Raw genomic sequence first — 12,365 nt, 5'->3', positions numbered from 1 at the left:
ATTTGACTTAAGTATCGGAGTATTTGCATAAGAATTATCTTGTATCTTTTGATTGTTTCTTTTTTGCAAAGTATCTAAAGCTTAGAAATGATTTTCCTAGAAAATAAATTCATTATTGTGTACGAGCGACAACATTTGCGTCACTTGTGGGAATTTGATCGAAAAGCCTTTCTCAAAATGGTTTGAACATGATCATAAGCGGTTGGAAACAAGCAGAGTACTAAAAAAAGAAATGACATCAACAGTCTCTTGAATCCACGAGAGTATCGAGAGACTCTCCTAATGGGGCTATCTAAAGCTTAGAAATAATTTTCCTAGTAAATAAATTCATTATTGTGTACGAGGGACAACATTTACGTCACTTGTGGGAATTTGATCGAAAAGCCTTTCTCAAAATGGTTTGAACATGATCATAAGCGGTTTGAAACAAGCAGAGTACTAAAAAAAGAAATGACATCAACAGTCTCTTGAATCCACAAGAGTATCGAGAGACTCCTAATGGGGCTCCTAAAGCCTCTGAGATCATTCCGCATACTGTCCTTTTGGGTCTCTCATCCCACTACCATCGACTCTACAGAACTATGCAATAAGCGGGCAGAATGATCTAATATGTGGACTTAGAGGGAAATTATATGAAAAGGTCTCCAAAAAGGCCAACGAGAGGATCCACTTCTCCCATAGACCTAATAGGAGAAGGATGCTCTGGGGACTCCTTTGGAACTCATTTAGTAGGGGACAAATGGTTGAAATAGGATGGGACTTATGCATGCATAAGCTGACACGAGGTATGGATTACCTAACCATATAGGGACACATACCACAAGGTGGTCGAGAGAACAAATATAGGTGTCCTGTCAAAAATCAACCCTGAAAGGAGTTGAAGACTGATAATCAAATTGTTTTTAGCACATGAAAGGCAGTTGATATAAAAAAGACAATCCAGCAAGTGTCGGAGTAGAAAAAGTTGGTGCAAGTAGAAGAAGACTAGTAGAGGACGAAAATCTTCTTTACTCTCAAAAGCATGAAAAAAACCTCTCCCATACAAGTTTAAAATGCCTCAGCTTGCTACGTATTTAAGCAAATGGGACCCTTATGATTAAATTTAGAATTATGAGTCAATGATACTATTCCATGGATAGGCTAATGCAATAATGTGCCTAGCTTTCTCCTTAACTTAGTTTAATAGATTAGTTGAATGTTCCATTTCTTCTTTTGAGTAACAAAGAAGGGATTTATCAAAGTCTTTATCTTTAATAGCTAGAGGAAGAAAGACGCCATGTACTTTCTTAGCATCAAATAAGAGGGTGAGAAAACTGAAGGAAATCACAAATACGGTGGTACAGACAAAAATAAATTTTTTATCATATATTAGATACACGCAGCGGAATATAATATACACACCATACATAACTTGGGTATTTAAACAACACGCATATTCAATAATTGAATACATAAATAAATGCATACTTGTTGTCCATTGTAAGGTTGGGATACATAAACAATTTCTGAACTAAGACCGTGTCCACCTCTCATTGTGGTGATCCTAATCTGTCCACACTTAATATACAATAAGGTACCGTTTCGATCATCTCTTCCCATGCTATACACAAAGGATCTGCAACATATCATTGATGTCCGCGTCTTAAAATTATACACGTAACAATTGCACATATAATTTCTATAATATTTTCAAATGAAGCAAAAAGAAGAAAAAAAAAGAAGAAAGAAAGTAGCGTTTGTGTGAGTGAGAGAGAAAGATAAGGTTAGAGGGCTCTACCCTTTTTATTAAAAGAATTCCCCATCCCCACATTTTTTCTTTTCTTCTTCTTTCAAATTGAATTCTTCCCACGAATTTGCCACCCCCAAATACTGTGCAATCAATAATTGATTTCACTATGTACTATGCATTATGCACTATTTACAATCTGTTACCTCTTATTGTGCAATCAATAATTGATTCCACACTATGCATTATTGGCAGAAAGGGCCAATGGTCAACTTTTGACCAACTATTTTCAAAGATATTTTGGGCACACAATGTCGATATCAAATGCAACACTATATAGTATGTGACTTTCTAGGTTCACTACCCATAAGCAATCAAATAATATCGAAACATTTTTCAATATCAGTCAACCTCTTGACCCATCATTGAAACTTCTTTAAATCCTAACAACATTCCGAGAGTTCCCGAATAATGTCTAGCAATGGTTTAGAACAATATAAGTGGCAGTGAAGTCTCATTTCAAATGAACCTATTATAGTTGACGATTACCGTGTACTATAATCCTTCCATCACTTAATGTTCCAACTGAGCGAGAGTCATAGAGTGACAAACTCACAAACTCAGCAATTATGTGTCAGACTTCATTAATGTGACTAGATGATATCTCAGGAAACACCTTTCTTGAATTTCAATATGCCCTGACTAGTGACTGTTCCGTCATATCAATAATAGATCACATAAGACATTCACTCCATTAAATACCAACGAGGGCAACAGATCTTATTCACAACACCTATCTCCATATACCAATAATAAGAAACCACATAGATGAACATTCTCACATCCCAATTAGATGGTTCGGCTCATTAGCAAAACTCGCACACTAATACACAAAACAACCATGCCGATTCAAGTCTAAGGATCAACACACCATTACAACCTGATGACTCTAACACCAGGTTATGTAGTTAGTCATCGGTGTCACATTCGTCTGATCATTCCCCAACGACTACCCACAGGTTTACTAACGACAACTCATGCCATATGGCGTGTAACACACCATCCTCCTATCGGTATCTCTATACCAAATGAGATAGTAACCCTTGTACTAGTTCATACTAGATTAATTGCAGTCATCATTCAAAGAATCTAAGGACTAGAAATAATTTAAGAAGTTTTGTTATCAGATAATCCTATCACATAGTCTTAACACCTTAAGAATAAGATTTTCACACAAAATATTTAGGGACTCATTCATATAATTTGTTTGGAGAAAATATAAATGAAGAAAATCTTACCTTTTATTGATTTATACAAAAATACAATTAATACATTAATACAATCCTACTAGATGTCATTCAAATCTAGCATAAGGGCACACAATACTAAAAAAAACCCTAAGGCAATACGTGGATTGGTTCAGAAATGCTACCCTAGAAATTCAAGACTTGTAAGTAGGTATGGCAGTTGTTACAATGCTTCATGGGATAAAATCAGTATAGCTTCAAGAATTCATTCCTCTAGATCAGCCTATAACTTTGGAAAATTTATTCATTTGGGTCAACAAATATATCTTGCAAGCTGAAGTAATAACAATTGGTAGACGACACGAGGAAAGAGACATAAAGAGGAAAGAGAAATATGTGGGCAAGGAAATAAGCAAAAGGGAAGAGAAATCTAATAAGTCTGATGGCCTTTTAACACTCAAATTGGAAGTTATGCTCAGCTCACAGAGCCACGGTAAACCATTTTAGCAATTTTTGAAAGATTTGTTCCCATCTAGTTTCCAAAGAAGACTAGCCAACCATTGAGAACAAAAAGAGGCTTTATGTAGGTTCCATAGGACTCACAGTTATTTGATTGATAAACGTCACAAGTTAATGAATCAAATCTAGGCACTAGTAAGGGAAGGAAACTAGGGTGATAATGGAAGCAATGATGGTGACAACTGGTGGCAATAAATGATAGAGGCAACAAAGACAGAGAATGATGACAATGAAGAAGAATACTAGCAGAGGTGATGTAATACTCAAGAAATTTGGATTATATGATAATAAGTATTTTATTAGAAAAATGAAATTTTGAGGAATATTGGTTTCAAAATAACCTGAAAAAATGACCAAATCGACTGTAGGGAATCCCTTGGAGCTGAGATGCCAAAGAAAAATGATGTGACATTAACGAGCATCTCGAGGCATGATTTATGGGACTGAAAGAAATTGGATTAGGAACAATTTTCAGTACAGCTAGAAATGCAATTATGATTTAGGCTGAAAAATTGAATCGTCGTAGAGAATTTTCGAAAAGTTAACGGAAGTTTGAGGGGGCTTCAATTTTTCGTAACGATCAACCATGTGGTGGTTTTGGGATGAATCAAGGGCCTAATGAGGACACTTGAGCGAAATCATTTTTATCTAGTAATTATCGATTATTAATTTTGAGAGAAATTGATGTTGTAAGTGAATTAAGGGTATTAAATGAAAGCTTTGAAGGGCTTAATGCAATTAATAAATCTCTCAAGTGTAATTTATGGAATTCAACTGGGGTTAATGTGTAATTTACACACATACTATATATGTATGCGTGTACGCGTGAGAAGCAGGGGGAAGCACCAAATGGCTGTCTGCGCGCATGGAGGAGGCAGAATTGCAGCATGTTGGTTTGGGGTTCTTCATTTGAGAGCATGGGGCAGAGGTTGTCGAGAGGGAGAGTGATGCCCAAGTTTCTTCGGCTATAAACAGGTAGAAGCAAAGGGAGAAAGAGAGGGAGAGAGGTGGCCGAATTTGGCCATGGCTGTAGCGATTTCACGCTGCTGTTGCAGTGGCCGAAAACAGAGAATGGGAGAAGAGAGCAAATGAAGAGAGAGATCGCGAGAGATCAGAGAGCAGAACCCGAGTGTGAGAGATCGAAAGAGGGAAAGTGGGCGGAGATGGCGTCGCTCGCGGCCATAGCCGCAAGCTGCCGTGGCAGCTGCAGTGGGCTGGTCGGCGGGTAGCAAGCCGAACGGGCAGGGGCAGTTCGGTGGGAGTTGGTGGCACGAGGTGGCGCGAGGAGGCGCTTGTAAGCAGCCGGAGCAAGCTGCTGTAGCTTGCGGCAGCCATGGCCGCGAGCTTCCAGCAAACAAGTGCGGCCATGGCCGCGGGTGGCAGCGAGCAGGGCAGGCCGCACGCGGAGGCAGGTTGATGGCCGCGATGGTGGCGGCCGGTAGCGAGCATCGACGGTAGACGTCCGAGGAGGCAGCGGAGGCCAGTTGGAGGCGCTTGGAGTCGGCTGGGCATGTGCGCAGGAGGCTGTATGTGCGCAGAAGGAAGTGGAGAAGAAGAAGAAGAAGAAGAAGTAAAAAGGAAAAGAAATGGAAAAAAGGAAAAGAAAATAGAAAAAAATGTTAAAAAAATTTTAGAAAATTCTTGAAAAATAGGATATGAAAATGTATTAATATTTTTGAGATTTTGATAAGAAAAATTGTCCAGACACGTGTTTTGAGGTTCGACATGAAAGTCGTGTTTTGAGGTTCGACATGAAAGTCGAGATGGTGCACGAAAATTGAGGATGTGCATGGAAATTGCGGTGATGTGTGAGAATCGAGGTGGTGCACGAGAATTGGTGCCCTAGAATCAAGGATTTGCATGCGTTTCAAGGTCAATGCATGCAGATCAAAGGGCTTTAAAAGCTAAGCCTAGGTGAGTTTTAGAATTTTTAATATTCTTAGATAAATATTTGATGAATTTTTATGGTAAAATATTTGAGTAGATATTTATTTTAGAATATTAGTAAGGAAAATGAGAAAAAAATACAGAATAATGCAAGGAAATTATGAAAAATAGGTTTTAATATTTATTGAGATAAAATGATGGATAGGGTGCTTTGAGGATTGAGGTAAAATGCCTTGTGCAAATTTTGAGGTTTGGCACGCAAATCGAGGCGATGCATATTTTTTGAGGTGTTCTAAATTCGGGCATCAGGTGAGTGATTTTATGCTAAACTTGGTTTTGTAAGTGGTTTATCCTAAACCTGATTTTGTGAGTGATTTTTTCCCAAAAACCTATATATGATGGCTTATGTTATGCATGATATTCATAAAAGTTATGAGCATTTTGTCATATTTGTTTATATACTATTACATGGAAAGTTGTGATTTTTATATGACATGATATTATTGACATATTGATACTTGTGCATAGGATTTGGATGTTGCCCCAATACTGTAGCCGTAATTCCCCAAAGGTAATTGATAAAACAACGTTAGGATTATCTTGTCGAATGTGTCAAGATTCTGCCTAAGGTTCTGTGCCGGGCTGGGTCTGGGAAGTTACACTAGGGCAATGTTTGTTCATATTTTTGCATCATGCATTCATATAACTGTTTTTAAAACGCTCACTAAAAGGTTCATCTTCTAATTGAATTATGCCCCTGGAATATTTAAACGTTCCAGTCAAGACTTGTAGATATGGTAAGAAGATGGTTGAGATTTGACCGGCACGTGATGACATGGCCGATGGATTTAGTGAATAGATCCGATATTTGCTAATGTATGAAGACATGGATACGTTTGAGTTAGTTAAGGGATAATCATGTATTTTTGAGGTATCATTAGATTGTATTTGAGGTATTTAGTTGTTATCCCTTGATGATGTGTCTCCATATATTTGAAGATGTAAAATGGTACAAATTTCTATGTTATGATTATAGTGAATTCGATTCTGTACCATATCAGGTTTCGATTATTGCTTCCGCATTGTGAATAATATGCTGGGGGTTGTGTATGAAATTCGGTACTTAAGGTTTAAGTTATGTACCAGAAAGAAAAAAAAAATTTATGTATATTTTGGGCCCCAGCATAGTGACATGCTCAGTAAGAAAAAGTGGGGTGTTACAGGTGATGTGTAATACCCAAAACTTTTGGGTTATTTTTGAAATGAGTATATGGGAAGAAATACGAAGTTTCAAGGGAATCAATATCATAATAGTATGAGAAAATGACCGAATCAGCCAGAAATAATACCCGAGAGCTTAGATATCTAAGGAGATAGGTGTGTCCCTAACAAACACCTTGAGATATGATTTATGATATTAAAATAAATCTAATCAGAGACAGTTTTCGATACAGTTTCGAATCAGACTGAAAAATTGAATTGACGTAAGGGGGTTCCGAAAAGTCAACGAACCCTTAAAAGAGTTAAATGTGGCCAGTTAAGCAACCCTTAAATGATTTCGAGATAAAACAAGAGGGTTTTGCAATCAAAACATAATTCCTGGCCAAAGTGTAATTTTTGAAAATTCTCGAGGAAGGTCGAAACGACATTATTTCCTAAACTTTAGGGATCAAATGAAAATTTTAGAACGTGAGAGTCACAACAGAAGTTTTGAAAATTCAGTAGCCTTGTGGAGAAGGCCAAAAATGTATTTCAAAAATTAAGTGGGTGAAAGTGTAATTTCAGAAAAAAATTGGGCGGTCATAGCCGACCAAGCTTCCAGCCACCCATTCCATCATTGCTTTTGGCCACAGGAAACTCAAGGAAAAGGGCTAGGGGACCTCTAGGCTTGGCCTAGAGGGATCCATGGCTGACAAAAGGGATAGAAACGAACGAAAATTCAGCTAAAAATGCGGCCGAAAGTTGGCCACTATAAATCAGATTTTAGGGTTATTTTCAGTGGGTTTTGAACTGATCTAAGGCACGAGAAGGCATTAGTACCCTTGGATGGAGTAATATCCGTCGTTTTGTGGCTCAATTTGGAGTATAGAAAGGGAATTGAAGTGACCGAATTTTTCTCAAACTTGAAGCTCAAATTTTTCACCACATTGACCTCTATTCACTATTGATTGTCTACATCAATTTCTCTCTCTCTCTATATATACATATCTATGTTTTGGGTATGAGTTTTCTCTTTACTTTCTTTGTTCTAGGTTTACCTAGAACAAAGAAAGTAAAGAGAAAACTCATACCTTATTTCACCTCTTTTCCCTTATTCCTCCCCCTTTTCCAACCTAGAACAAAGAAAGTAAAGAGAAAACTCATACCTTATTTAGCCCCTCTTCCCTTATTCCTCCCCCTTTTCCCTCCCTTATTTTCTATTATGAGTTAAACAATTTCTTTATCATCTCCATCTCTCTCTATCTCTTTCTTTCATACTTTATATTTTGGGTTTGACATTTTCTTTTTCACTTTGTTCTAAGTTTTGTGATCTCTCATTGTCTTTCTTTGTATTTCTCCTTCTATCCCTTTCTTTATTACTCCTATTTCTTCTAGTGTGAACCCCAAGAATTGTTGGGCTTCAATCACAAAATCCCTTGTAATTCTATCCCTTACAATATCATAAGGTTCTCCAATGAAAGCCTAACGATTATTGGGGTTTTGATGGCCAGCAATGGTGGATGGTATTACTAATGTTCTTGTTATTTATATTTTTACAATAATTTTAAAACTAATGGCATTTTTTCATTTCTCTCCTGACATCTGGCTAAACAGAAGGGTACTAGTTACTATTTTCAAAACTTGAAGAGTATTTTCACAATTAAAGTAAATTTCAAGAGATCTTTATAAATTACTCATTATAAAAAGATTGCTTTTTAATCTTAAAATGTCAAAGAGATTACGTTGTTCTCTCATGGAAACTAAAGGACAAGGGTGGGTTGTTATCGCTCTTGTGGGCATAGTCTAGCAGTTTAGACCGTACATGTATTGGTTCTAAAGAGTCATAAATTTAGCTGTTATATAGTCAATGAATGGTTTCATATTCGAATCCCGTCGCTAAATTTCATGATTTAACCCCTTACAAAAATCTTGAAGCTGAGCTGTAAGGACCCGAGGTGAGGAATTTCTCCTTTTGGGTTGTTATCTTTGTATAATTGATCAAACATAAAATACGGTTGTATTTGTCAAAATAAACAGGGTAGTCAAATGATTAGGAAATAGAATATTCTGCCAACTTACTCTTATCGTCTAATATTTGTAACCTTTTTCCACATTAAGAACTCACGAAACTTACAAACGTAATTGAATGCGTTTTTTTATTCATTTTTCTATCCCCCTGTCTCTATCTCTCAAATCTTAAAGTATGGTACGCTACTATCGTTTCAAAGTCAAGTAATGCAAGCCAAATAAATTATTATTATTAGTAATAAGGTATCGTGATTTAACAATCATTTCAAGTAAAATATTTTTAAGTTGAATAACAAAATATGCATACTGTTTGTTCCAATTTAATTTGCTATTCCAATTGTAAGGTTAATGATATGTTACTGACAACTTAATGGGAATACAATATTAGGTAGCTTTTAGATGTTGTCATGAGTTCAATAATATTCATTAATTTTTTATAGCAATATCATTAATTATTTTATCACTTAAACTGAACGAAATCTATGAGGATTGTCTACTAAGCGTTTTTTATTTTTCACAATTTCAACATTACTTTATTAAAAAAGCTCACGTAAAATTGATTCAATGCTACAATAAAAAAATCATCATAAAACTATAATTCGTTCTCATGTATATAATATTTTGGGTCGCGCTATTCGTATAGAAAGGGTTCACAGAACCCCTTCACAGACGCGATAAATTGTAAAATTTTGACATAAAAAAAATCGTAATATATCGCGATTTGTTCACCCTCTTCTCTCTCTCTCCCTCTCTCGCTGCTCGCCTCGCCTTCACCTGCAACCTCACCGCCTTCTCTCGCCGCCTCGCCTCCTCACCGCTGCAATCTTCAACAACCAACGACCACCCAAACCAACTAAGGTGCAGTAGGCGACGGCAATCGGCAAGCGACGAGGGTGATGGCGAGGCGTAAAGACGAGCGCGAGAAAAAGACAAAAGAGAGAGAGAGGAGAGGAGAGGCGAGGCGAGCCGAGAGAGATAGAGGAAGGAGAGAGTAGTGGCGAGGGCAATCGCGAGGCACAGAGACAAGCGCAAGAGAAAGACAGAGGAGAGGAGAGCGGAGGTGAGGCGAGGCGAAAGAGAGAGTGTGTTGGATTGAACTTAGGGATAATTTGATCATTTAATAATTCTATAAAGCTATCTGTACACTCCATTCTGTACAAATAACTTTATCCTAATATTTTACACTAGAAGACAAAAATAAAGCTTGCAACCCAAATTGGCCACAGTTCATCTTCTTGCACGATCACTCGACGATTCCGAACCGATAGATTTCGTCGATTCGCCGGGCCACCTCCGCCATCGCCGGCCGGTTGTACGGCTGCCGTGAACTGCAGCGAATTCCAAGATGCAACAGCTCCGCCATCTGCACCCCGTTCCGGCTCCGAAACCTCAGAAGCTCCTCATCAAACACCTCAAAAAAACCCCTTTCCTCAATCACCGATTGGACCCAGGCGGGGAGGTCAAATCCGTCGTCGTTCCAGATGGCGTCCGTCGGAGCCTTGCCGGTGAGCAGCTCCAGGAGCAAAACGCCGAAGCTGTAGACGTCGGCCGCCGGCGAAACATCTCGGGAATCCGTCACCTCCGGCGCGCAGTAGCCATTGAGGTTGAGAGCCAAATTCAAAGAAACGAGCCGGTTGATGCCGTATTCTGAAACGCGGGCGGTGTATTGATCGGCGAGGAGAATGTTGGCCGACTTGATGTTGCCGTGGGAGGAGTTGGGGCCGAGGGAGTGGAGATACTCGACGCCGCGGGCGGCTCCCAGAGCGATTCTGATCCTAATTTCCCAGCTCGGCGCCCCCGCCCTGTCTCGGCCGTGCAAGAGGGCGTCTAAGCTTCCCATGGGCATGGGATCAAAGAGCAGCAGCCTCTCCTGCTTGCCGTAGTAGTATGCTTTCAGGGGCAGCAAATTCTCATGAGCCAACTCTCCCAAGGCCTCAACCTCGTCTTCAAACTCTCCCCGAGAAGGGTAGACATTCTTAAGCCTGTTAGAGAAAACAAAAGATATGACACACTCAAAAAATAATGAATATTGTACAGTTTTGAATGAATTATATGATTTGTCTTACAGAATAACATGTTTACATGTTGATTTCTTAACTAATAAAATTAATCCATTAATTATTGGTTAATGAATCATCATCCCTCAACAAAATCAGCATATAGAGAATTGATATGTTGTATGTATCGGGTATTCTTATGTTGTCGGAGGTGGTGATGCAGCGGGTCAGCAATGCTGTGAGGCAGCGGGTCAACAACTATCCGTAAATCGGCAACGAGAGAAAGGAGAGAAAAATAAGATAGACAGAAAAAGAGATCAAAATGACATTTTTACCTCAAGATAAAGTCATTTTAGGGTGAACAAAATCAAAATCACAGTGGGGGATGGAAATTGGGGAGGGGGGCGGTGTCAGACAACATTAGAATGCCCTGCGGGCAACATATCAATTTCCCTCAACATATATAGTTGTAGTGTGATAAAGATAAACCCTTTAATGTAATTTGGGAGTTAAGTTTTTAAAAATACAAATGCAATCCAAATAATTCAAATTTAATCTGATTCTAATCTTAACTAACCTTTTCACGACCACCGGGACAGCAGCCTCAACGTCAGGGCCCAAGTATGCTATGTATGTACTCCCAAACGTGCCCTTCCCCACCACCTCAGCTGAAGCCGTCAACAAGGCCTCTAGAGTAAATTCCACCGCCCCATCACCAAAGAACACCAACTCATTATCCCTGCCGCCCGCCCGACCCGAGTAGCCATTTCTCAACCCGCTATATTCTTTAACTAACATGGGTCTCGGGCTACCGAATTCGGAGCCTGCTGGCTTTACCGGTGACGGAACCGACGACGGGGCCATGACAACTTGCCGGGGAGTTGTCTCGGCACTATATTTTCTCCAAATAACGATCGAGACTACGAGAATCAGAATCAACCCAACAACTGACCCAATTACAATTCCGGCAATTTCTCCTGTGGATAAATTATTTCCATTGTTGTCAGTACAAGGAGAAAGTGGCCTACCGCACAGATCATTGCCCAGAAAGGAACTCTCGGAGAATTTGCTCAAAGTTGACGGAATTGAACCGTTCAATTTATTGTAAGAAGCGTTGAACTTCTGGAGCTTCGAGAGGGAGTTGATTTCGGGTATTGACCCGTCGAGGTTATTGTTTTCCAAGTATAAAGTTTTCAGCTTGGTTAGACGGTTGAATTCCGTCGGTATCTCGCCGGAGAATTGGTTCCTCTGCAAGATGAGTTTTTCCAGCTCCGTGCATGAGCTCAAGTCGGAGGGCAGCGAGCCGGAGAGCGAGTTGGATCGGAGGCTGAGGTATCGGAGGCGGGTCAGGTTCCCGATGGTGTTGGGGGGGATTTCTCCAGAGAGGGTGGAGCCAGGGAGACGGAGCGTGGTGACCCGGCCGGTGTTGTCGCAGGTGACGCCGAACCAGGAACAGGGAGTCGTGTGGGAGGTGTTCCAGCGGCGGGTTCTGCCGCCCACAGCGGAGCGGAGGTGGAGGAGGGCGGCGAGGTCAGAATCGGCGGCGGAGAGAAGAAGGAAGAGGGAGAATGATAGGGTGAAAAGATGATGAAGAAGAAATTGAGAGAGCATTTGGACTCTGCTTTCTTTTATCTTTTTTGTGGTTTGGGGGTAGTATTGTGTTGGGTGTTTGAGAAGAGGAGGAGAAGAATGGAATGGCAATGGGCGATGGCGTATGTGCTTCTGGGTGGTGGTTTTATTAGTCACCGTTTCTCTGTTTCA

At 39.7% G+C, this 12,365-nt stretch overlaps 1 protein-coding gene across 1 annotated transcript; it reads right to left on the bottom strand.

Annotated features, from left to right (window-relative positions):
* Window positions 1–9,194: 9,194 nt before the first annotated feature.
* Window positions 9,195–12,365, bottom strand: LOC127810094 (probable inactive receptor kinase RLK902). The gene is made up of 2 exons (XM_052349348.1): window positions 11,182–12,365; window positions 9,195–10,589 (listed from the first exon to the last, which is right to left on the bottom strand). The coding sequence occupies exons 1-2, from the start codon at window positions 12,213–12,215 to the stop codon at window positions 9,851–9,853; spliced, it is 1,773 nt and encodes a 590-aa protein (XP_052205308.1). The 5' UTR covers window positions 12,216–12,365; the 3' UTR covers window positions 9,195–9,850.

Source organism: Diospyros lotus, chromosome 9 (genome assembly GCF_014633365.1).
Source record: "Diospyros lotus cultivar Yz01 chromosome 9, ASM1463336v1, whole genome shotgun sequence".
In the NCBI taxonomy this organism is placed as follows: domain Eukaryota; kingdom Viridiplantae; phylum Streptophyta; class Magnoliopsida; order Ericales; family Ebenaceae; genus Diospyros; species Diospyros lotus.
Note: the sequence above shows the minus strand (reverse complement) of the source record. Positions and strands in the feature narration are given on the sequence as shown.